At 45.4% G+C, this 24,231-nt stretch overlaps 3 protein-coding genes across 3 annotated transcripts; 1 reads left to right on the forward strand and 2 right to left on the reverse strand.

Moving 5' to 3' along the window:
* Positions 1-72: 72 nt before the first annotated feature.
* Positions 73-7,190, reverse strand: LOC128752396 (NLR family CARD domain-containing protein 3-like). Its single transcript, XM_053853560.1, has 14 exons — positions 6,904-7,190; positions 6,530-6,679; positions 5,876-5,945; positions 5,646-5,801; positions 5,437-5,538; positions 5,089-5,158; positions 4,558-4,777; positions 2,602-4,396; positions 2,358-2,531; positions 2,052-2,225; positions 1,566-1,739; positions 1,309-1,482; positions 987-1,033; positions 73-823 (listed from the first exon to the last, which is right to left on the reverse strand). The coding sequence occupies exons 2-14, from the start codon at positions 6,567-6,569 to the stop codon at positions 285-287; spliced, it is 3,735 nt and encodes a 1,244-aa protein (XP_053709535.1). The 5' UTR covers positions 6,570-6,679; positions 6,904-7,190; the 3' UTR covers positions 73-284.
* A 3,161-nt stretch (positions 7,191-10,351) lies between these two features.
* Positions 10,352-15,994, reverse strand: sgta (small glutamine rich tetratricopeptide repeat co-chaperone alpha). Its single transcript, XM_053869741.1, has 12 exons — positions 15,740-15,994; positions 14,981-15,123; positions 14,005-14,108; positions 13,837-13,927; positions 13,669-13,768; positions 12,500-12,604; positions 11,900-12,035; positions 11,764-11,826; positions 11,614-11,651; positions 11,425-11,538; positions 11,012-11,135; positions 10,352-10,819 (listed from the first exon to the last, which is right to left on the reverse strand). Exons 2-11 carry the CDS (start codon positions 15,078-15,080, stop codon positions 11,024-11,026), a joined length of 963 nt encoding a protein of 320 aa, XP_053725716.1. The 5' UTR covers positions 15,081-15,123; positions 15,740-15,994; the 3' UTR covers positions 10,352-10,819; positions 11,012-11,023.
* A 74-nt stretch (positions 15,995-16,068) lies between these two features.
* Positions 16,069-23,745, forward strand: thop1 (thimet oligopeptidase 1). The gene is made up of 14 exons (XM_053869728.1): positions 16,069-16,341; positions 18,641-18,847; positions 19,756-19,904; positions 20,158-20,265; positions 20,348-20,450; positions 20,784-20,941; positions 21,466-21,601; positions 21,705-21,847; positions 21,906-22,129; positions 22,193-22,394; positions 22,489-22,675; positions 22,756-22,884; positions 23,247-23,383; positions 23,467-23,745. Exons 1-14 carry the CDS (start codon positions 16,329-16,331, stop codon positions 23,614-23,616), a joined length of 2,046 nt encoding a protein of 681 aa, XP_053725703.1. The 5' UTR covers positions 16,069-16,328; the 3' UTR covers positions 23,617-23,745.
* The last annotated feature ends 486 nt before the right edge of the window (positions 23,746-24,231 follow it).

Consider the following 24,231-nt stretch of genomic DNA (forward strand, 5'->3'; position numbering starts at 1 on the left):
TAATGTCGACGTCAACGGGCTCGTTCTTCTTTTTTTTTTTAAGTTCGTTTAAACAACCAAATTACTACCGCAGACAAATTGACTGTCCTGAGTTATATTTTTGGTACGCTTGCTGTTAGATATTACATTTTTAGAGTAAAAAAAAATGCAATAGCAAGAAAGAAAAAGTTACATACATAATTTAATATAATTATGCCATTTATAAATTAATACTGACAGAATGATTAATAACAAGCAAGAAAAAATGACATAAAATAGAACACAGGTTTGTTGCAGGACCATGCTCATGTACTCAGGTCACACACAGTCAGGGAAGAACCAGAACCAGGAACATGGTTGAGTCCAAATCCCAGGTACAGGGGTTCAGTGGAGGTGTAGAAGGTGTTCAGTTGCACCGGGACACCAGCGGATACTCTGTAGAAGTTCACACATCCAGCAGGTAAATTCAGCAACACCCCCACTCTGTCAGAGACTCCTGAGCTGTGGATGATAATTTCTCTCTGATCGTGACAGAATTTATATCCACCAGCATCAGAGCAGTTCAGACTCCAGGAATAACGGTTCTGTCCAAACTCAGACTCCTCTTCTTTCCCTCCGTCTCTTCTGACAGTCACTGCCATACAAACACCTCCTCTCCACTCCACCTCCCAGTAACAAGGTCCAGTCACAGCCTCTGTGCTCATCACCTGAGGACATCGCTGGAATCTGTCAGGATGGTCCCAGTAATCCTGATCCTCTGTCACAAGTTCCACCCTACTGTTGTTGTTCGACAGTAGGAGGCGCCGCTGTGCTGTGTCTTGGTCCAGTGAGAGTGGACGGAAAACTGAGAGAAGAACAGGAGAGGTGATGATTGTGGAAGAACATTCTCTTGACCATCGTTGTTCAAGCAAGACTGGACATGAGAAGTTGACATGATGTCACTTCAGATCAAAGCTGCTCCACTGGAGGCTGAGGAGTTCTTAAGAAACAATGATATACAAACTTACACTTCCGTAGTTCAGATGTTAACATTTGTGGTCCACTGTGATCCAGCCTGGAGAAAGATACGGTTTTATCCATTATTTCAGGCTGCTAAGTGGAGAGTTCTTTCATGACTATGTTCATGATAAACAAAGATGGATATCTAAACAGCTACTAAGTCGCCACTGTCTCTTTGTTGCTTCTACTGGTGTCACATGTTTGGAGTCATGTAGTCAGTTCAGAGAAGAGTCGCCACACAACCACATCCTCTCTGTCTGCCCCTGGATCACATGTTCAGTCTGAAGCTCTTTGGAGCTTAGTCAGTGACTTCTGCTGCTCTGTCCATACCTGAGGGTCTCCAGCCTCCAGTCTGGACTCAGCAGTCCAGCAGACAGCTGCTTCAGTCCTGGTCCTCCTGGATTATTGTAGCTCAGGTCCAGCTCTCTCAGGTGGGAGGGGTTGGATCTCAGAGCTGAGGCCAGAAAACCACAGCCTCCCTCTGAGATCAGACACCCTGACAGACTGGAATGACGGAGAAAATCATGAGGCCAGAAGAACATCCTGTTGTGGAGCAGAACAGAAGAGAAGTGATGATGAACACTGACCTGAGAGTCTCCAGGAGACAGTGAGGATTCTCCAGTCCAGCAGTCAGCAGCCTCACTCCTGAATCATGCAGGTTGTTATGACTAAGGTCCAGTTGTGTCAGACGAGAGGACGGAGAGCTGAGGACTGAGGACAGAAGGGAACCACTTCTCTTTGACAGATCACAGCAGCTGAGTCTGTGAATGAGACAAGTGTCATCAAAGACTGGGACATTTTCAATCCTCTGTTTTGACAGGCATTTAAAGACCTTATTTGAGGACACACTGAATACTACTGAAGAGGGGACTTTATATTCAGCTCCCTCACTAAAAGTGCAGTAAAAGTTATGCAATGGAAGATCAGTCTGACTTACAAACTACTGAGACATCATGCTGGATTTTTGAAAGACGTTAAGAGCAGCTGCGACTTTAGCATTATAACAATACAGATACCATTGCTGTATCAGGCTACATCTGCTCTCAATAGGTTGAGGAATGATGTTGCCTGACCTGAGAGTCTCCAGGTGACAGTCAGGACTCTTCATTGCATCAGACAGCAGCTCCACTCCTGAATTCTTCAGTTCGTTGTGGCTCAGGTCCAGTTGAGTCAGAGTAGAGGACGGAGAGCTGAGGATGGAGGACAGAAGGGAACCACTTCTCTCTGACAGCTGACACCAGACCAACCTGTGGTTAAGACAAGGGTCACCAAAAAGAGAGACTTCCTAACGTTCTTTTTTGAAAGTACATTTGCAAACAACAGAGAGAGGATATCCACTTGTGGACCTGAACTGAGGAGACAAGATGATGTGATCTGACCTGAGAGTCTCCAGGTGACAGTGTGGACTCTTCAGTCCAGCAGACAGCAGCTCCACTCCAGAATCTTTCAGCTTGTTGTGACTCAGGTCCAGTTGAGTCAGAGTAGAGGACGGAGAGCTGAGGACTGAGGACAGAAGGGAACCACTTCTCTCTGAAAGTCCACAGTCTCTCAGCCTGAACAAAATGAACAAGGAAATCAAACACTCAAGTTAACATTAGAAATGCTTCAGTAAGATCCACTTACTGAACTTCACTTGCGGCTTGGACCAGCAGCAGCAGTCTCTCAAGAACCTCCTCTGAAGCAGAGTATTGCTTTAGGTCAAACACGCTCAGATCTACCTCTGAGGACAGTAAGATGAAGGCCAGGGTGGACCATTGGGCAGGAGACAGTTGATCTGTGGAGAGAGCTCCTGATCTCAGCTGCTGTTGGACCTCCTGCACCAGAGAAGTGTCCTTCACTTCACTCAGACAGTGGAACAGATTGACGATTCTCTCTGGAGACACATTCTCACTAATCTTCTCCTTGATGAGCTCTGCTGTGTCCTGATTGTTCCATGAGCGACTTCCTGTCTCTGTCAACAACCCTTGAAGGAGTCTCTGGCTGGACGGCAGAGACAGACCTAGAAGGAAACGCAGGAACAAGTCCAGATGTCCGTTTGGACTTTCTACTCCTACATTTATTGCTTTCTGGTAGAACTTTTCCGGACTATGTTTCTTTACAAAGATTCTACTCAATCTGGATGTTGGTTTTTCCACCAGCAGATTGACTCCAGAGTTGAAGAACTTCAGGTGCACATGAAGAGCAGCCAGAAACTCCTGGACGCTCAGGTGGATAAAGCAGAAGACCTTGTCCTGATACAGTCCTCTCTCCTCTCTGAAGATCTGTGTGAAGACTCCTGAATAAACTGAAGCAGCTGTGATGTCGATGCCACACTCTGTGAGGTCTGATTCATAGAAGATCAAGTTTCCTCTCTGCAGCTGCTCAAAAGCCAGTTTTCCCAGAGACTCCATCATCTTCCTGCTCTCAGGATCCCAAACGCTGTCTGTCCCAGCTCCTCCATGGTACTTGAGCTTTCTCACTTTGGACTGAACCACCAGGAAGTGAATGTACATCTCAGTCAGGGTCTTGGGCAGCTCTCTGGTCTCTCTGCTCTTCAACATGTCCTCCAGAACTGTGGCAGTGATCCAGCAGAAGATGGGGATGTGACACATGATGTAGAGGCTTCGTGAGCTCCTGATGTGAGAGATGATGGTGGTCTGCTCCTCATCTCTGAACCTCTTCCTGAAGTACTCCTCCTTCTGGAGGTCAGTGAACCCCCTGACCTCTGTCACCATGTCCACACACTCAGGAGGGATCTGATTGGCTGCTGCAGGTCGTGTGGTTATCCAGAGGTGAGCTGAGGGCAGCAGCTTCCCCCTGATGAGGTTGGTCAGCAGGACGTCTACTGAGGTGGACTCTGTAGCTGCTGTCAGAACCCGACTGTTGAAGTTCAGAGGGAGTCGACACTCATCCAGACCGTCCAAGATGAACAGAACCTGGACTCCTTCAACGCTGCTGAGTCCTGAGTCTTTGGTTTCAGGAAAGAAGAGATGAACAAGTTCCACCAAACTCAGCTTCTTCTCTTTCAGCAGGTTCAGCTCTCTGAAGGTGAAAGGAAACAGGAGCTGGAAGTTCTGATGGGCTTTGTCTTCAGCCCAGTCCAGAGTCAGCTTCTGTGTCAGGAGGGTCTTCCCAATGCCAGCCACACCTTTTGTCAGCAGGCTCCTGACTGGACTGTCTGTGTCATGTGAACGTTGAAAGAGGTCTTCTAGTCTGATGGTAGTTTCTGGTCTGGTCTGGTTCCTGGTCGCCGCTTCCATCCGTCGAACCTCATGCTCCTGGTTGACCTGGCCTGTGCCCCCCTCAGTGATGTAGAGCTCTGTGTAGATCTGATTTAGAGGGGCAGAGTTTCCTGCTTTAGCGATCCCCTCAAACACTCTGTGGAACTTCTTCTGCAGGCTCCTCTTCAGTCGTCCTGCACACTCTGCTGCACGACTTCCTGAATGAAGAGAGAAGTCACATGAATCAGATGATTCTCTGAGGTGAAGCTTATCAACCTTCAGATCACTCTTCTCAGATACAGACATCAAACATCAGCTCAAACAGACTTCTATATCGAAGGCTCCAGAATCATCAGGCTGAAAGTTCAAATCCTCTTACTGCTCCACAGACGATCAGCAAGATCCTTTTTGTTCATGCTTCTCAGGATGTTCACAATCAACTTCCGCATATTATCTCTGCTGTTCCTGATCTCCTCTTCTCCACTCTGCAGCTCTTCGTCTTCCTCATCATGCTGGTACTTATTGTCATCTAGACGGAGAAACCTGTCGACTCTCTTCAACTCCTTCTTCAGCAGGGTATTGACAGTCACTTCAAGCAGCTGAAACACAAAACATGTGATCTGATTATGTGATGGTGAGGAATAACTGATGGCCTCACCAGAATCCTGGTCCAATATATCCTGCAAGTAGTTAGCGACACAAATGTAAACAGCAATGGAGGGACATGAGTGAGTGAGTTTCTAGCAGGCAACATAGTCAAAGGCATAACCCTTTATATTGAAGGTAGTGGGTCATGAATGGTTATGTCTGGTCGAGGGATCGAACGTCTTAACCATCCACCTCAAAGTTCTGGTTGCCCAGGACTCAGAGCTATTGTAGTTAGCAGTAATAGCTGAGCGCTTTAACATACCTGCAGTGTGGAGTCCAGATCTGTCTGATGCTGCTGGAGACTGAGAGCACCTGAGAGCTGCACAACCTCTCTGTGAAGAACATGTGAAGTTAAGCAGTTTACAGGGACTGTAACAACCCCACTGAGGTCATGACCCCCGAAGGAGCTGCACTCTTCAGAGTCAGAGCACTTTTTACTTTGTTTTTTTTATAAACTCAATTTTAATCCACAACCATCTGCTGCTGTTTTTTTTCCTTCAGTAGAACAGAAATAAAGACATTCACACCCAGAACTAGGCAAGACATAATACACAAAGTAACCCAAACCCAACATTCATACATGAAGTCAAAGACGGACCACCAACCTCACCTCTCCTCTGAAGACTCTCCTCCATGTTTAAAGTGAATAGGCTGCGTCATGGACATCTCAGACACGCAGCCAAGTTCTGACGCTGGTTTCTCTTCACGGACCCTGATAAAGACACAACTGTCATCCACACTTCAACAGATGTCCTTTCAGTGTAGCGCCTCCTGTGATGCTCCTGAGAACAGATTTGCTGTTTTATTTCAGACTCTCACCTCTCTTCTACAGAGGCTTCTCCTCCTCTTAAGTCAATTCCTCTTTGCATTGAGGACTCACTCCTCAGAGAGACACAGCTCGGTGTTGGTCCAGGTCCAGGTGAGGGTCCTGGTGTAGGTCCTTGTGCAGATGCATCTGACTTGAGTTCCTTTGGCCTATATACAAGTTTCAGTGTGAAGAGTGTTTGAAAATTTGGAGCTCAAACATGGAGAAGTGAGCTTTGCCTCACCTCTGAATGCTGGTCCGGCTGTCATGATCCTCACCCAGAGGGGACGTCGGGGGAGGAGCATCTGCCACACCTTCACAATAACATCATCCAGGCTATAGTCAGCTCTCAATCAAGCTCGATCACATAACAAGCACATAACAGTAATTACGCCCTTCATTGTTCTACTCTGACAGAGTTGAACTTGTCTTTGGTTCCTTGTTTCATGCGGCAAAAAAAGTTTCTTTTGTCGTTACATTTCAACCAGTGTACATAGAACCCTTTAAGTCGGCCAGTAGCTTTGGTTCAAACAACAACAAGCGCTTCCATCAAATGCCAAATCTTTAAAGCAGTTGATCATATCATTTTTATTGGAGACGAGGAGAAAGGAATTCAGAAAAAGTGGCTTAACAGGTCTTAAGAATGAAACCTGCGCACACACCTGGCCATCACCATTTCGAAAGTGTCATGATAACTTCGAAAACAATCTGTTCCAAATGTTTTAATCATAAAGGTCAGTGGTATAAAGTCGCTCATTCTCTTACCATTTCTCTTTACATATATTACAGCGTTCATAAATCTTGTGCTCTATATTTCTCAACAGAACAACCTGTCACTTCTCTTTTATCGCTCAGCTCAGTGAACTCCTGCTTCTTCAGAGCGCAGATACAAAGTGACCTCGAAGCAGCTCTCCTCTGGCCCGGTCACTCGTGTCCATGTTTGATGGTGTCAATTCTTCAGTTCCCTCTGATCGACGATCAGGTCGACATGCCACAGATGAATGGAACGCGCCACGTGTGCCAGCGGCAGGAACGTCCGTCGATGATTCTCCAAGTGAGAGAAACACTGTTGGTCAGCCTTACGTACTCCAAACTTAGGTTTCGATTTTTCTACCAACATCTCTTCTGGACCCTGAACTAAAACTATCAGCCCAAGTCAGAATGAACACCGCATTAAGTCAGTTTTTTTCCCCGTCACCGTTCCATAGACATTTCTAAACGCAAATGAGCATTCGAACTAATAATAACAATAACACTTCCCGGTGTACTTACAATTACAAGTTAACAAGGGTTCAAGGTGTGCATTTATGAGTGTGACGAAACCATCCATGGCGTCATTTTCGCAAAACCTCTCAACAACCTAAGGTCAACTTCTGCTCTTCTTCAAGGGACCACACGACAACCTCACAGTCCAGTGTACATTTTAGAAAATGTCTCATCCAATCTAATCCTCAAGTCTCCGAGTAAGCAGTCAAGTCTCAGTAAAACCTCTATCATTTGTAATACGACGGTCAAATGACACGCCTCACCGAGACAGGTCAAGTCACTGGACTGAGGACCGCCAGTACGGCGCTCAACTTACAGGAGGGGCATTCACTTGTCAACAGAAAAATAGGAAACCCCATTTGCCGCGAACGTACATTAGCTCGTAGCGCCCTCCTGTGGCATGAAAAACCATTCACATTCCTTATAATATTCCTTATAAAAGTCAGAGAGACCTTTCCCTGGGAGTTTGATCATTTCCTCGAAAGTAGTTTCAAAATAAAAATTAGAAAAATAAAGATTTGGAATGGATGCTGTGTACCACCACCTCATGATACAGCTAGGAGTTTTGATAAGTTTGATTCCAACTGGTACTTAAAAAAAAAGGTCCTTTGAAAGTGTTTATTCTAAAGGCCCATCACTGATGCGAAAAATCTAGGTTACCTAATGTAACCACAGTTCTATGAATATGTGCGGAGGATGACAGCAAAACCCAGACATCTGATGTGATTCACCACTCTCGTCCATGTGAGTCTGAGAGGCTCCAAAGCTGTGTCCACCACTTTGGAGAAGGTCCTCGGAGCCAACAAGTATCCAAACGGAGCGGGACTCGTGAAACTGCATGCTGTTGGAGAAGAGAGTTTATCTCTTGTTCTAAACACAACCGTTCCAGATGAGTGCCGTGCTGTGCACCCCATCGAACATGGCAGGTTGGAGACAAAACCGAAGAACACATTCAACTCAAGCTCCAGATGCAGAGGGCCCACGTTGAAAGGGCTGGCTGTCAGTTATTCAAACTCTGAGAGTGACTGACCACTTCCAGCAACAGCAGTCACGTAAGGACGGAAGACCTTCGCTGTTTGTAGAGCGTGCGCAGTATCACCTGACAGAGCACGTCTGGGATCATACCCAGAGCTGCCAGGAGTGCGCGACACAAAATAGCCGCCATGCGCACATGCAGTTACTTCAGCAGAGGAACATGACTCCCCTTGGCCTCACGGTCTCTTGTTCCCCGGGACTATGAGCAGAGAGTATACCTCAAGCACCAGGTCCCTCTTAGTAAAAATCAAACGATCTCTGCTTGGTGCTAGACATATCAGACCTCCTGTGCGGTGTGGTTCTGTGTGTGAGCCTGCAGGTGGTTCTGGAGGGTCTCTAAAAGTCCTCTATTTGAACTGTTGTTGACATCTCATCTGCAGAGAGAGTGAGAGTCTTGACGGCATTGTCAGCCAACTGGAGGTGCATTTCATTTGGAGAAGAGGGGTATTCAGTGACCCCAAGCCTGTGTTCAGACCAAAGTTGAATATGTCTTCAAATTGGTCCCAAGTTGTGATGTTCAGGTCGTTTTTATCCTCCTCACCAGAGTAAGCAGGAAACAAGAATGCATTTAGTATGCCTGTCTCGGTCTCTGACACGTTATGTCTGTAGAACTGAGGGGTTTCGTCTGTTCGTCTGTTCGTCTGCATTGGTGGAAGTCTTAAGGGTAAGGCTGTATATTCTCAGCATCTAGCTTGTTGAATGTGTACTACCATTGAGATAGAGGGTATGCTGCCGCGGGTTCTGAGTCCTCTAACTGGCTCAAAGCTCATTCAAGAGCTATTTTGTCATCTGTGACTTTGTTTGGAGGTGCCTCCATGGAGGACATCTGCTAAGCGGCTACCTGGTCATCTGCTTCCACCTTTGTCTGTGCTTACTTAAATGACAATAAGGTGGCTCCCACTGTTCTTTCTGGGAGTGCAGCTTTGTCCTTGGCTGGGCCACACGTGCGATGAGCACTTGCTCTCTTATTTTAGGCCATGCTCATCGCAACAGTGTTCAGCATGATTTTTAACCAATAGCGATGGAAATTAGAGGGTGGCGCACGTATGACATGGAAATACTGGTTACCTAATGTAACTGTAATGTAACAAATGGCATGTAAATACATAATAGTTATATGAATATGTGCATAGTCCTCTAACATCTCCTCAGCAGGCCTGACCTCTACCGCTGAGCTTCAAAAAGAGCATAGTGGTGGGAAGCAAGGAAGTTTGTATGTTGTTGTAGGTGCCTACCTGGGCGGAGGGTTTATCGGTCTCAGGCCGAGGGCAGTGCCTCAAGGTGGATTAACTACTATTATTTTCACTATTTAAATGTAATTTGGTGTGTGTTTTAACCCTTATTCCAAGTGGGTTGCACTTGTCTCGCCCTCAAGCACCATTCTTCTGTCAAACGCTTTCTGGTGGAAATAGCAACACGTTTGATCACTTGTTACTGATAAAGAAGTAAGAGTTCATGGACAGTGGCTCAGGGTCTTCATGGAACCACCTTGGGACCTGAAGTTTTCTTCAGACTCTGAATTTGACCCCAATAAATGTGTTTCTTTATTTCTTTATTTTGAGTGTTTGTACTGCAACACATGTCGGCCAAAGAGTGTTCTGTCCCCCCCACCAAAAACAAGTTTATTCAAGTGTACTATGAATATACTACAAAAAACGAGCAATTGTACTTGATGTTTACTTTTGACATACTTCAGTTGAAATACTTAAAAGTAGCACACTGAGGAATACTTATACCCAAGTACACTTAATAAAGTGAACTTCAAGTATGCTCATTTTTTTAGTAAATTACTGAGGCGATCCAGAAGCAAACTGTGGAAACGATCATGCGCACATTGCCATCCGTACACAGTTGGAAGGGTAATGTGTATTCCTTCAGATGGTTATACATGATTCAGAGATTTTGGTGATATTTAGTGTGACCGTAAAATACACATTATCTGAACTGTGGATGGGAAGGATGTGCCCACTGCACTAGTAGTATACTTTGTGTATTCTTACTGAATACTAGAAAAGTTGAAAGTATACTTCAGGAAAGTGTAAAGGTTCCAATTAATCCAGAAGTATTAAATTAGTATACCTTTAGTAAACTACAAGTATATGGTTGGTAGTGTACGCGGTAGTACACTTAGTAATGTACTAATACTGGACTAATACTTCAAGTATACGTGTTAAAACGAACTTCTAGTGATTCTACTTTTTATTAAGGTGAACCAGACAGTCTAAACTTGTACAGAACCCTGTACGAGTCAAATTATTTGTTGGACAAAAACAGTACTGCGGTCTGAAGGGGGATCCAGACTGAGGGTTTTCATGCATAACATGACTCTGTTGACCCTGGATTCCTAAAACTCTGTGGGCTAGATCCTCAACCTGAGGTTGCAATTAGATCATTTTTGTTGAAATGACAGAAGCAGATGTGAAATGTCAATATGCTTTTTTTATTAGCTGACACAGATTCCTGCCCCCTCGTTGTCTCTACTGCCACAGAGACTGAACCTCATTCACACTCACTCACACATAGACTTAAAACTCACACCAGACAAAAAAAATTGCATCAAAGTTACACTGAAGTTGTTTATGAAGAAGAAAGTTTCAAGTTGGGACTCTGACCCATGTCCTTGCTAACCGTGTAATATCTGGGTCCATGTTCCTACAAGCACATTCATGGTTGATTAATATGATGTTCAATATCAAAGATGCTCCTCTTCACAAAACCACCAGAGCCGCCTGAGGTGGGATGTTGGTGTGGATGGCTCCTGAAGGAAGGCGCCTCTCATGCAGGAATTATTCAGTGATGGAAACAAAAACACTCCTTTCAGTCCGTCCACTTCGATGTATCCAAATGTGAAAAAGAACGGTCAGCTGCTCCCTCCAAACCTGAGCACCTAGGTTGAGAGACATTAACCAGGTTAGAGGTGCAGCTCCAGATCAGGATATCTTTAAATGACACAGCTTGATAGATGCGCCAGCAGGCCAATGAGTCAGTGACACAGAGGTCGGGATCTCCACACATGAGCAGCACTCTTGGTTTCGTCATTACCCAGCTAGTGTTACCCATCAATACCGTGCCAACGTACCACGTCAGAGCGTCACTGCTGATCCTCATTGCCGGTGCTGGGCGCACGATTGCGCATTTGACTCCTCAGCTGTTCAATGAGTTCAGGATTCTGCTGCTGCATCTGCTGAGCAAACTGTTGACCTCTGCAACACACGTGTTGAAGACCCTTCAAACTGATGTGAACATGATTACTCCAACATCAAGTCTAATGAAATATTTTAAATATTTAACCACCCAGGTGTTAAATACAAACACAAAGTTACTACCTTCAAGTGGATCAGAACTTTCAGTGGGTCTTTACCAGGAGATGACCTGACCCTGAACTGAACTCCTACAGCTCTCGTTGAGGCATAACAGTTTTCTACTCATCCAACAGGAGGTTATGATATCCCCGAAATTATTACTATCTTAGTAACGGTGTCATGTACGTACGCTTGGATCAGTCCCGATAAATCTCCGGGTCCTGGAGCAGAAGAGGAGGCAGCTGTGTTAGGAGCCCCAGCTCCGCCCATCCCACCGTATGCACCGGACATCATCCCCGACATCCTGCCAGACCCAACACAGGGTTAGCTTGTGAGCCTAGCAGAAACATACAGGTGAGGTGGAAAAAGAGCATCTTACATCTGCAGGACCTGAGGGTTGTTCATCATCGATGACGCCTGCAGGCAAACCATATTTGGAGATCAGAAGATGGTCCTCACTCACACATGACGAAAGTACGTTTGGGAAAATCATACAATAACACAGTCTGAGGAGAGCAAACGGGCTTACCATGTTCATGAAGCCCGGATTACTGAGCAGGCCGGCGAGGTCGACTCCTCCCAAGCCTGCGCTCTGACACAAACAAAAACACACGCAGTCAGGACCGGTGTCAAACAAACACAGCTTCTTTTCTGGCCGCTCTTACCGGGCTGGCCGTCTCCATCTTCTCCTCTGCGATCTTCAGGTTGGCCTTGTATGTGTCGTTGTCGGGGTCCAGTTCTAGAGCTTTCTTGTAGAAGCCCACAGCCTCAGTGTGCTTGTTGAGGCTGGTCAAAGCCAAACTGAAACACCAGAGGGCGCAACAAAACCTCAGTCCCCAGTAGAATAACATAACAGGCTTAAAAAGTACCTATATTGAGAGGCATTTCAGTCCATTTCATTTATTATTATTCAGAATACGATCACCAATTCTTGTACTTGATTAAGTACAACAAAGAGAAGTCATACACATGTTTCTCTCTTGTGCACAGACATAAATAATCAATGATCACCTTTAGTTGGCAATGCTGTGTGTGGGACAACACAATAACTGAAATCTGCAAGTTACATCAAACATTTCAGCAGGATGTTTTCCCATTCATGTGAGCAGCTGACGCGGTGGTGCATGATTTCATCTTAGCTCAACTGACCTGGCATCAGCGGTCTATATCTCCGAGCTAACATTAGTGCTTTCACCATCTACTTTCCACCACCACCTCGGCAAGAGCTTCCAAGTTGGGCACCAAAATTCTGGGGGGAGGCTCACCCCATCCTGCCGTAGGCTTTGCTGTAGTTGGGGTCGATGCTGATGGCCTCTTCACAGTCCTGCACTGCGCCAGCGTAGTTCCCTAGTTTACTGTACGCTGCAGCCCTGCACACATACACACACACAATTAAAATGAACACATGGCAGGATTGTGAATCAATGTAGTGTTTGTACACTACCCTCGTCCACCATTCACTTTATTTTATCACAGGCATCTGGGGTCTGACAAGTGTGTTTGTATTGGATTGGATTAGATTGTATTGTATTTCTGCAGACGGGACTGTCGAACATGTCATGCCCACACATGATGTCATGGTTCGTGACCTCTAACCAATTTTTGAAGGTTTCAGCCAGGAGCCAATTTCTCGGGTTCTGAAACAGTTTTTCTTCCAGTCCAAAAAAGGATATAGTGGCTATTGATAAAGACTGTGAGCAGCGGAGGAGGTGACCGCAATTTACACAGCACAGAGCTTTATTTGCTCCACATCTGGGCTGCTTCAAATTGGCGACGGTTCTATTTTTCGTGCTCTCCATGCCGGCAGCACTTTAGGTTGGAGTGGAGATGATTGTTCAGACAGGAAATCGGCTGGTCAAAAGCGATGTAGGTCCGGGAAAATTTCACAGTGTAGATCAGGGGTGTCAAACTGGTCTTCAGAGGGTGCAGGCTTTTGTTCCAACCATTCAGGAGGACACCACCTCAACAATCAGGTGTCTAAAGGCTTTAATCAGGAGATGATCTCTCTGGTGCTGTATCTTTCAGCTGACACCAGACTAGCTCACCTATATGTGCTTGCGGGCTTGGAACAATAACCTGAATCTGCCGCAGCCCCTTTGTGGATCAATTTGACAGTTCCGTCTGTGATCTTGATTTAATCCTGGTCTCCTGCTCTCCTCATTATCCTTCATGTTTCCTTCTCAAACCTCTGAATGGGAAGTACAGATTTTAAATTCGAACAACTAAAAATGCAGGCAAATCCACTGTGTGTTGTAAAACGTCGATATTTGGTGTCTATGTGTCGCTTTTTTATAGTGACAGAGCCACGGGACTGACAATTCTCGTGTGACCAAGTGGAGACAAAACGCTCCACTCCAGTTCCTGGAGTGAAAATTCCACGCAGCCCCGCCTCATCATTTATAAACAACACAAAGTGGCTATCCTGATGACTGACCTGTTGCAGTAGTAGACGGCGTTCTGAGGGTTGAGGGCAATGGCCTTGGAGTAAAACTCAACTGCAGCGCTAAAGTTCTCCACTTTCATCTGGTCATTGCCTGTACACGAAGAAGGTTTAGACTTAAATGCTCAAATAACATCCGACCAATCACTATCGTGATCTCACCATCCGTTTTCAGTCTCTCTGCCTCAGCTCTCTGTTCCTCACTGATGGAGTTCGGGGTGGCGTTGTTGTTGGCGTGTGACTGAGCAGGAAACTGCACCAGTAAAGAGATGGTTTGAGAAACTGGGAGACAGCTACATAGTGGATCTTGACACCACTGACATGCTTCACCTTTTCTGTAGCCGAAGCAAAAATCTCTGGTAATGACATTGGGACTGCCAGACTCTGGTCGTCCGTGGAAACTTCAAATGCTGTCTCCAGACACTGAACAGCAACTGCAGAACAATTACAACAGAAGAAAGGATCATAACTATATACAGCATTATTAGGATTAGGATCTCGTATCTCTACACATCGAATGATTAATAGGTCATCGAGCATCGTAAGAAACCGGGGCAAACTTTCTGATGCTCTTGGAATCCTGACAATTTTGGCATTTCAATTCATGGTATCAATGCCGAGACTGTGAAACAGAAATGTTTTCTTCTACAGCGATCGCTCACTACAGAAGACACTAGAGTGTCCGGAGAAGCACAACCACTGCATCACTGGAATCCATTCAATAACAGATAATTATGAGTTAAAATACCGGTCAAGATCTCTCAGCACTGTGAGTGTGACTTGAGTGGATAGATGGCCATGGAGTAAATCAGAGGAATCTCTTGATCTACATGTATTTTTAGTTAGAACGGACTCACACATCAGACTTAATCAGAGCTGTGTTAATGTGCTCAAGTTCAGCATAGTTTACAGTGATTTACTCTTAATAATAAAAGAAATACATGACACAAGTTTGGTTAAGAGCAACAATGCGTAAGATTGATCTGACCAACTTGACTCATGTGTTGTGCAGAAAAATGTTTAAGTAGCTGTAGCAGACACTCGTGCATGTGTGTAAATGTGGGTAAAGGTTTTAAAAACCAAAGCTCATCAATTCAAACACATCCTATACTCAAGCCCAAAACAAGGCATCCGAGTCAGAACCAGAATTGCAAACAATGTCCAACCCTGATTCGAGTCCTTCATCATGAATGAATTTCAATTTTTAAATGTTATAGAACCTTTCGTTGGAACAGAAAAAAAAAAATCATCAGCTGTAACAGGAAACAGAATTTGTAACCATAATATTGGTCAAACAAACACAAACCTTCCAAGCTTTCCTGAGCGGAAGAGGACAGGTCTCCAGACCGGAGCTGGGCATGGAGGAATTGGATAATGGAAAAGGCCAGTGGCTTGTTGTCGGTCATGATGATGGAGGCTCAGACCTCTCAATGTTCACTGATGGAAACCCTAGAAAGAGATGATCCATGTTTATTCGGAGTCATGGGAGGATCATTCACCACGACAGGACACTCCTGCAGTCATTCTCTAAACCAGTACCATTTATATACGCATAAACCTTCTCAGAAAAGGGCATTTAGTACAACTCCCTCCCTTCATTAGACTGAATGGGAGTCCCACCGTGTTCACCGGCAGATGCACTTAGCATTAGCGCGTGGAAGGTTCGCGCAGCTCAAGTACACTCCAAGTCACAACAGAAGCCAGCGACGATAACCCCGCGGTCAGACACCGTTGTCAATCGACATGTAGTCAACTTGGAAACTCGGAAAGAGTCCACTAGGGCTAACTAGGAATTACAATGTCGAAAATAACCACATCGCCCATTACATGAGCCCTCAGCCGAACTTTTTTTATATAACAGTTCAATCGCCATCACATGGTTGCATGTGGTCGCATTGGTCCACTAACAGCAGATTTCACGGAGATTTCAAAGTTTTGGTGAGAGTGACGTGTAGGAATCACACACGGATGACAGGCTACATGCTAACTAGCTCATGAAACACGTTGTTGGAGCGCAACACCATCCTGATAACCGGATTCAGGGGTGGCTCGTCGTTCACCGTACCAGTTGTCTCTGTTGTGAGATGTAAATCGCCTCTGTTGACGGATGTTTCCCGTAAATACCTCCGGCTTTGGTATTGGACTTGACGAAGCTTCACGGGTATTCTCTGGTTGGCTTGTCGGGAAATTATGACGTCAGAAGAAGGCTGCGTAGAGCGGATGACGTCAAGCCTTCGCTGCTTTCTCGAGGTTAGCGATGAAAAAAATGTTGTTTGTGGAACTAATAATTATTGAAACACTATGAAAAGAGATTAAAATCACACAGGAAAGTATTATATGTCTTACAAGATGTAATATAAACAACACGAGGGACATATTCCTTTATTACATCGCTGCCTGCGTCTTTTGAACAAAACAAGTTTCACAAATAATAAAAGTCGTCATTTTGAAAATAAAAGGAGTGTAAAATTGCCCATAGGAGTTGGTTAAAGAGAGGAATATGTACATTAAGGCTACTTCCTACAAAGACCTTTTATTTTGGAAAATCTCAGGAAATCAGATTTGTGTCACCAGTTGGAGCTTTTTTAATCCCGGTACGGGCTGTTTGGCAGCGGACCCAACACACACCTGACTAACTTCGATATCTCTCGATCATGGGCCCCACAGGTGAGTAATGAAATAAGTAAACCTTCGATTTCGCTAGTTGTTCATTTATATTGGCCAAGTCTTTTTAGCAGGCTGCCTTACTCTTGCATACTTTGTCACTAGTGTTAGCTAGCGGCTGCTAGCGACTGCCTGAATGAATGAATTAAGACGTGAATACGGATTTTCTTTCTTCTATACCGGATGAGGTATCGGTTAAATAAACTTTGTATACCGTTTATTTCCTCCAACAAAGCGAAGATAGCCGCATTTGACGACTAGCTGTTTGGCCGTTCGTGCTGCTAACTAGTGAGGCGCAGCTTTACTGCTGCCTCATGCTGCTGACAGAACATTAGTTTGCTCTCGGAGCGATAAAAAATACATCTGTCCTCATATCTATCTATCTATCTGTCTATCTATCTATCTGTCTATCTATCTATCTATCTATCTGTCTATCTGTCTATCTGTCTATCTATCTATCTATCTATCTATCTGTCTATCTGTCTGTCTGTCTGTCTATCTACGTCTATCTACGTCTATCTATCTACCTACCTACCTACCTACCTATCTACCTACCTACCTACCTATCTACCTACCTACCTATGTATCTATCTATCTACCTACCTATCCATCCATCTATCTACCTACCTACCTATCCATCTATCTACCTACCTACCTATCCATCTATCTACCTACCTATCCATCTATCTACCTACCTATCTATCTGTCTATCTGTCTATCTGTCTATCTATCTATCTATCTATCTATCTATCTATCTATCTATCTATCTATCATCCATCCATCCATCCATCCAACCGGCCAGCGATTTGTTGCGAGTGATATCGTTGGTGGGTTATGACCTCGTTCACATGGTGGCGAATACACAGTTATTATACAACAGCTGGTGGGGTGAACATTCAAAGGCTTTTGTTTGTCCAAAGGCTTCGAAATCTTACATCGAGAAGTAGTGAGAAAAAAATAAACATTCGGGGATCATATGATTCTAACTGTGGTCTTTAAAGAATCACGTCAGATGATTAATCGCTATCTGTTTTACGAGAGTGACCAAGACAGCCGCAGTGGTTACTCTACTTGCATGAAAGTCCAAAACAGTCATCAAAGTAACTTCAGAGAACTGTCCTTGCAGGGTGAATGCTTCAGATGATGTGGCGGCGGTCTCAACTGCTCTTGTGCCATACAGATCATCATGTTCAGCACATCCAGACCAAATGCTTTTAAGATCTGGAGTGCTTTGATAACCACAAGTCATAGACATACAATCAGCTGTGGCGTTGTTGTTATCCACAGTACGATGTGGAGAGCACTGTGATACAGTTTTTAAAAAATCTGTTTAGAACCATCCTCAATTAGTAGCAGGATGGTCAAATATTTGCCGTACTGACAGGGGAAACTGGATTGGATTATATAAGGATTAATCCTAACATTGAATATTCTTATTCTTTATTACATTTTTCATTTCAGTCCCCTGAGCTACACTTGTACTCGGCGCTCTTATTTTATGACCTGAATATAGATTTGTCTGAATTAAACATCTACAGCTGAACAAATTGAACATCACCAAATGCAGTCATTTTAGTCTTGGCCATAGAGGACCAGGAGCAATTTAAAGTGGCGCAAGTTTTTTTTATTTTCACAAAGATTAATTATACACCAAGACCACAATGGCATGGCTTTATCTAGATTCATAAAATGCCTGAATCAATGATTTGATGTTTATTTCCCTGTGTATAGTATGGCCTGTAGTTTTAACCACAATGTAAACATGGATATTTAAAATATGTTTAAGGATATGTCTACTTCCATGTTAGTTCTCCGTGAGTCTCTTCCCATTTCAGCAAAATTGGTATGTGTTGACTAAAATATCCTGAAGCAAGTCAAATTGAATCCTATATCAAATCCAATTGGAGAGTAACTGCAATATGAAAAGTAGAATTTCGAGATCTCTTCAGGCACTCACTGGAGAAATCCTCACCTCGAGCAATTTAGTCAAGCACAAGAATGGTGCATCACTGAGCACCTTTAAAAAAAACATATACTTTTTAACAGAATCAAATCATCAAATAGATCACAGCTATCCTTGAGGACAACAGATAAAACTATTGAGTCTGTATTTCATGATGCAAAAAGCAGCATCTTATGAAGTCTTATTTTCATTTCCAAAATTGCTACTGTGTGTTTATCCATGACATTGAATCAGAAATATGTGGAATATCAAGTGCTTAAAACACGTTCTTTAATGACCATTACATGAAGTCTATTGTAGCCGTGTTCGCCTCAATAAAGAGAGATCTTGCTCCTGCAGGTGAGGTGGTGTTTAGCAGCCCGGTGCCAGTGTGCTCCGAGAACCGTCTGCGCTGGGATCTGAGTCCTGATGAGATCCAGAAGCTGTCTGAAGAACTCATCGCTGACACTAAGAAGGTGTACGACCGGGTTGGTGCCCTGGACTTGGACGCTGTTACCTTTGAGAACACGCTGAAGGCACTCGCAGATGTGGAGGTCGAGTACACGGGTCTGTGTCCAAACCTCAAACCTTTCCTAAATGGTGTCCATGCTTGTCTTCAACTTACATCTATGATGTAGTCACAGGGACAGGGACCTGTTTTTCTCTGAATTCTGGCAGCTTCAACTGAAGCTACGGATGTGTTCAGTTATGTCACAGAACTATGAGCTACCTGACAAGAATTCATTGATACCTGCTGCCTCAACACATTAAGAAACACAAATGTATGTTGGATGATAAAGAGGTGGTGCCTATGTGTTCACGACACACACACACCAGAACCTCCTGGTGGCCCTTTTGCTGCCCTTTGTTCTTGACTCAGAGCTTCTGTATTTATTTTTTTATCCGAACAAAATGGTTTCCAACCAGATAGTTCTGGTGACAAACGTATAGAGGGGTTCTGATGGAATACAGAGACGTTCCATTGTGAGAACATCTGACCTAGTGGCAACTGAGAGCAAAGGTCACATCAGCGGTTTGAAGAGAAAAGGCCGCACCAGCAGTTTGTTTGGACACAGCCACTCACACAGGCTACGGAGAAATTTATAAATGTTTCACCAACAATGATCTGATTCACGAGTGACATGCAGACGTGATCACACAAAAACTATGTCGGACGTGTTTCTCTTTTGAATCAGGGTTGTCTGACAAAATTTGAGGTAAAATTATTACTTAAGGTCACATTCATTCATGAACGCTTAATAGTACAGTATATGCTTTTGCATGTATGTATCAATACATATGCTTTGAATATGGAAAGTATATGTAGCTCCTAAGTCGTCATTAGTATTAGTTAATATTTTGTATGAGCAAAACATTTGTTAAATGAACTGTAAAGTGAAATATGAGTTCCTTGAACTTGATAGGAATATAGAAGTGTTGTAACTGTTAACTAACTCCTTCTTCCGCCACCTCAGTCCAGAGGAACATGCTGGACTTCCCCCAGCACGTCTCTTCCTGCAAGGAGGTGCGAGCAGCCAGCACTGTGGCAGACAAGCTCCTGTCCGAGTTTGATGTGGAGATGAGCATGAGAGAGGACGTGTACCAGAGGATCGTGGCTCTGCAGGTGAGCTGACGGCCGCCAGTCAGTGCGCAGATTTGTGCATTATGTTCAGAGTTTTATTTGTTTAAGCTTCACAATTAAACATCCCTCCAAGTGATCAGATTCATCCGTATTCTACCACTAGATGGCAACATTGAGGTCACACGTGAACTTAATCGAAGCACAAGTTGAACTTCCTCTGCTCTATGAGAGCTGTCTTTTGTTGTAAAAAAAGGCTATTAGCAGATCTTACCACTTTTGTCACTTGGGTGTGTAGAAAAAGATAGACCTGAGCACCATCACTGCTGAGTCCAGACGCTACATGGAGCGACTGATCAAACTGGGAAAGAGGAACGGGCTCCACCTGCCCAAAGAGACTCAAGAGGTGAGCAGCACTCCGAGTCATTTTATTACACTGAACAGTTGGAGGTGGGTCCACATTTATCTATGGCTTCATGTGTCAACAGGAAATCAAGACCATCAAGAAAAAGCAGAGCAACCTGTGCATCGACTTCAATAAGAACTTGAACGAGGATACGACCAGTCTGTCCTTCAGCAGGGACGAGCTCGGTGAGAGAGACGAGTCTCTGGGGCTCTTTAGGTTCCTGTAGATCAGTCCTTCCCAAATAGTAGGGCACAACCTGATGGGGCATGTGAACCTGGGAAAAACTTGTTGCTTGTTCATGTCATGGCTGTATACATTGACCATAGTCGTGGTGTCAGCAACCTCCTTGGTGGAGGTAATAAAGCGATCCTTTGCTTAAGTTCATATACAGTGTATATATATATATATATATATATATATATATATATATATATATATATATATATATATATATATATATATATATATGGTGGCGCTCTGCTGTACTTACTGACGGTGTGTTTGTATGTGTGCTGCAGGAGGCCTCCCTGAGGACTTCCTGGGCTCTCTGGAGAAGGATGGGGACAAACTGAAGGTTACTCTCAAGTATCCTCACTACTTCCCCACCATGAAGAAATGCCACGTCCCTGAAACCCGCAAGAAGCTGGAGGAGGCCTTCAACTCGCGCTGCAGAGAGGTGTGGTGAAAGCATGTGATCGTGAGATGTGTCCTGACCTCAGGGGCCCTACGATGACGTTACACATGGCATAAACAGAAATATCTGTTGAACGTCAGTATGTGGGGGGGAAAATGGTGGGTGTTCACCAACGATTAGGACAATGGAAAAGTGTCATACCTCCCTAGCAAACTGCCTTAAGGGGAGGAGCTCTTCTTGACTGACCACCAGGGAGCGCTGTCATTGCAAGTCATGGTTCACCACATGTCTGGAGAGAGAAAACTCCTCATGGATATAAATTCCCAGCATAGGGGCTCCAGAGCTGGGGGCAAACCTGCAGTGACATTACAACCTCATCAGTTGGCAAGAGAAACTGTTATGGTCAGATATGGTGCTCTGTTCTGGCACCACCACTTCAACTGCCACTGATTTGAGTTGTTCACACTTGTTTATTGTCACAGTGACATAACGTGACTCTAACAAACTAACGTGAGTGGGATGATTGTCAAGAAGATTGAGCAGCTGATGTCACTGTGTCTGTGCAGGAGAACGCTGTCATCCTGAAGGAGCTGGTGGAGCTGCGAAGCCGCAAAAGTTCTCTGTTAGGCTTCAGCACGCACGCAGACTTCATCCTGGAGATGAACATGGCCAAGTCTGCGAAGACCGTGGCCACTTTCCTGGGTGAGATGACACATGAAGGATTCATCTCTCACTCGGATCATGAGCTGTTGGGTTACTGCTGCAGTGCACTGATGTTTCCTCTGCTCCTCTCATTGTTTCTCAGAGGAACTGGCCTGTAAGCTGCAGCCTCTGGGCGAGGAAGAGCGTGCAGTTATTCTGAAACTGAAGGAGAAGGAGTGTCAGAAGAGAGATCTACCTTTCGATGGACAGCTGCACGCCTGGGACACTCGCTACTTCATGACTCAGGTACGAGCCCATTGCAAGAAGTCACTTGCGTGCTTAACTACTGCCAACTCGTGCACAGGTGGAGGAGACCCAGTACGCTGTGGATCAGAACCTCCTGAAGGAGTACTTTCCCATGGAGGTGGTCACCCAGGGTCTGTTGGACATCTACCAGGAGCTCCTGGGTCTGTCCTTCGAGCAGGTCAGCGGGGCAGCCGTGTGGCACCCGGACGTCAGCCTTTACTGCGTCAAGGACCGGTCCCACGGGCATGTGGTGGGGCAGTTCTACCTGGACCTCTACCCGAGGTATGAGATCGCTGATGCGTGCTGACATTCCGCCAATCTGACTTTCTGTTGTTGGACTCTCAGGGAGGGCAAGTATGGGCATGCCGCCTGTTTCGGCCTGCAGCCCGGTTGTCTGCTGCCAGACGGGACTCGCCAAATGTCCGTGGCAGCCATGGTGGCCAACTTCAGCAAACCCACAGCAGACGCCCCGTCGCTCCTGCAGCACGACGAAGTGGAGACCTACTTCCACGAGTTTGGGCACGTCATGCACCAGCTGTGTGCCGAGGTCAGACTGTGTGTGTGTGTTCATCTGAACTGCTCTGGAGTGGCCTCAGTCATTGTGCCGTGTTGTGACCAGCTGCGTGTGGATCCGTCCTCAGGTTGACTACGCCATGTTCAGCGGGACTCATGTGGAGCGGGACTTTGTCGAGGCGCCATCTCAGATGCTGGAGAACTGGGTTTGGGAGAAGGAGCCACTGCTGAGAATGTCCCGCCACTACAAGACCGGGGACCCGATCCCCGACAAGCTGCTGGAAAAACTTATCAAGTCCCGCCTGGCTAACACTGGTGTGTACTCTACTGTCATGTCTGTCATGGTAGACTCCGGTCAAAGGTCGCAGAGGTCACACTTCCTCTTCTCTTTACAGGTCTGTACAACCTGAGGCAGATCGTTCTGGCTAAAGTGGACCAGGCTCTGCACACCAGGGATGGCCTGGACGCAGCCGAGGAATATGGACGGCTCTGTCTGGAGATCCTGGGCATCCCCGCCTCACCAGGTCTGAAGGATCTGGAAACCTTCTCTCCTGTCTGTATCGCTATGGCCCATTGACCCTAGCCTTTTCACTCTGGAACAGTTGCTGAACACAGTTCTGAACCAGCTGGCACACGTTCAAACAGCGAAAAAAATGATTCTGGCCAAAGAAAGCTATGAAAGCTAAAAACGACATCCTCTTGCTTCTTGGTTTACAACACATTTGATGGCATGCAACCTGAGACTTCAAAGTTACTTTTCAAAACCAAAACCTGTCAGATCATTTGTCAGACAGATTGTTCTGGGAGGTGTGGAAGGTTTTCAAACTCTACGTTGTTAACCCTCCAGCTGCGTTCCATAATTAATGAAGCTCTTGTTATGTTGCAGGAACAAACATGCCGGCGACGTTTGGGCACCTTGCCGGGGGCTACGACGCGCAGTACTATGGTTACCTATGGAGCGAGGTGTTCTCCATGGACATGTTCTATGCTCGCTTCAAGCAGGAGGGAATTATGAACCCGAAGGTCAGACTGAGCTCTGTTGTTCCTCACCATACGTTGTTTCAGGGCCAGAAATGGGGTGATGAAAAGCTGATCTGCTTCTGCAGGTGGGACTGGACTACAGGAAGTACATCCTGCGGCCCGGAGGTTCTGAGGACGCCACTGACATGTTGAGGAAGTTCCTCGGGCGGGACCCCAAACAGGATGCCTTCCTAAAGAGCAAAGGACTGATGGTGGACCCCAATAGTCAGTGCTGATCTGGCCCAGCGGCCCGGTCCTTCCCCCAGAACCATGAATGACTGACAGGATTTTATTATGTGTTTATTTTCTACAAAAAAAAACTGTACCAAACTTGGAGGACATGAACGTGAATAAAAGTGTTTTGAGGTGACAGTCTTCGAAGTCATATTCCGCTCATGTGTTTCTTCATCCCTCAGTGTGTGACCCAAGTGTGTTGCCAGGTAAAGTGCGAGAGGATCAGTGAGGTTCAAGGCTGAGTAGGAGAGTGAGAAGTGAAAGTGAGCAGGGAAGCAGAGTGAAGAATCAACACCGCACCTTCACATGGGTGAAGCGCGTCTTAATTGCTGCCTTCTGGCTGTTTGCTCATCAGTGACTACTGTGGCATTGTTCTCCTCATTACCGCCGTGTTCATCTGTTTTCAGCTTCATTAGTTGCTGGTCCTCTGAGACCCCCTGACCTGCTCCCTCGGCGGTGAGTTCCCTCGCTGGAAGGAGTATTGCGTGACGCTTGTTGTTTCATTGTTGGCTTTGTCGGGGTGGAGCAGTGAGTAGTGTCCTGACTTTGTGCCGAGTGACCTCAGCCTGAAGAAAGGTCGAGGTCACTAGCTTTATAGAGACTGAAGAGACAGAAGC

Source organism: Synchiropus splendidus, chromosome 1 (assembly GCF_027744825.2).
Source record: "Synchiropus splendidus isolate RoL2022-P1 chromosome 1, RoL_Sspl_1.0, whole genome shotgun sequence".
Classification (NCBI taxonomy): Eukaryota; Metazoa; Chordata; class Actinopteri; order Syngnathiformes; family Callionymidae; genus Synchiropus; species Synchiropus splendidus.

Coding starts and splice junctions, on each gene's coding strand:
- LOC128752396 (XM_053853560.1), bottom strand. CDS start 6,569: ATGGACACGAGTGACCGGGCCAGAGGAGAGCTGCTTCGAG. Junction 5,946..6,529: donor CAGAGGAGAGCTGCTTCGAG/GTCACTTTGTAT, acceptor GTTATTGTGAAG/GTGTGGCAGATGCTCCTCCC. Junction 2,532..2,601: donor CAAGCCGCAAGTGAAGTTCA/GTAAGTGGATCT, acceptor CATTTTGTTCAG/GCTGAGAGACTGTGGACTTT.
- sgta (XM_053869741.1), bottom strand. CDS start 15,080: ATGACCGACAACAAGCCACTGGCCTTTTCCATTATCCAATTCCTCCAT. Junction 12,036..12,499: donor AAAGCCTACGGCAGGATGGG/GTGAGCCTCCCC, acceptor CTGGTGTTTCAG/TTTGGCTTTGACCAGCCTCA. Junction 11,539..11,613: donor AACCCTCAGGTCCTGCAGAT/GTAAGATGCTCT, acceptor TGGGTCTGGCAG/GATGTCGGGGATGATGTCCG.
- thop1 (XM_053869728.1), top strand. Junction 19,905..20,157: donor AGAGGATCGTGGCTCTGCAG/GTGAGCTGACGG, acceptor TTGGGTGTGTAG/AAAAAGATAGACCTGAGCAC. Junction 22,395..22,488: donor TGCACCAGCTGTGTGCCGAG/GTCAGACTGTGT, acceptor ATCCGTCCTCAG/GTTGACTACGCCATGTTCAG.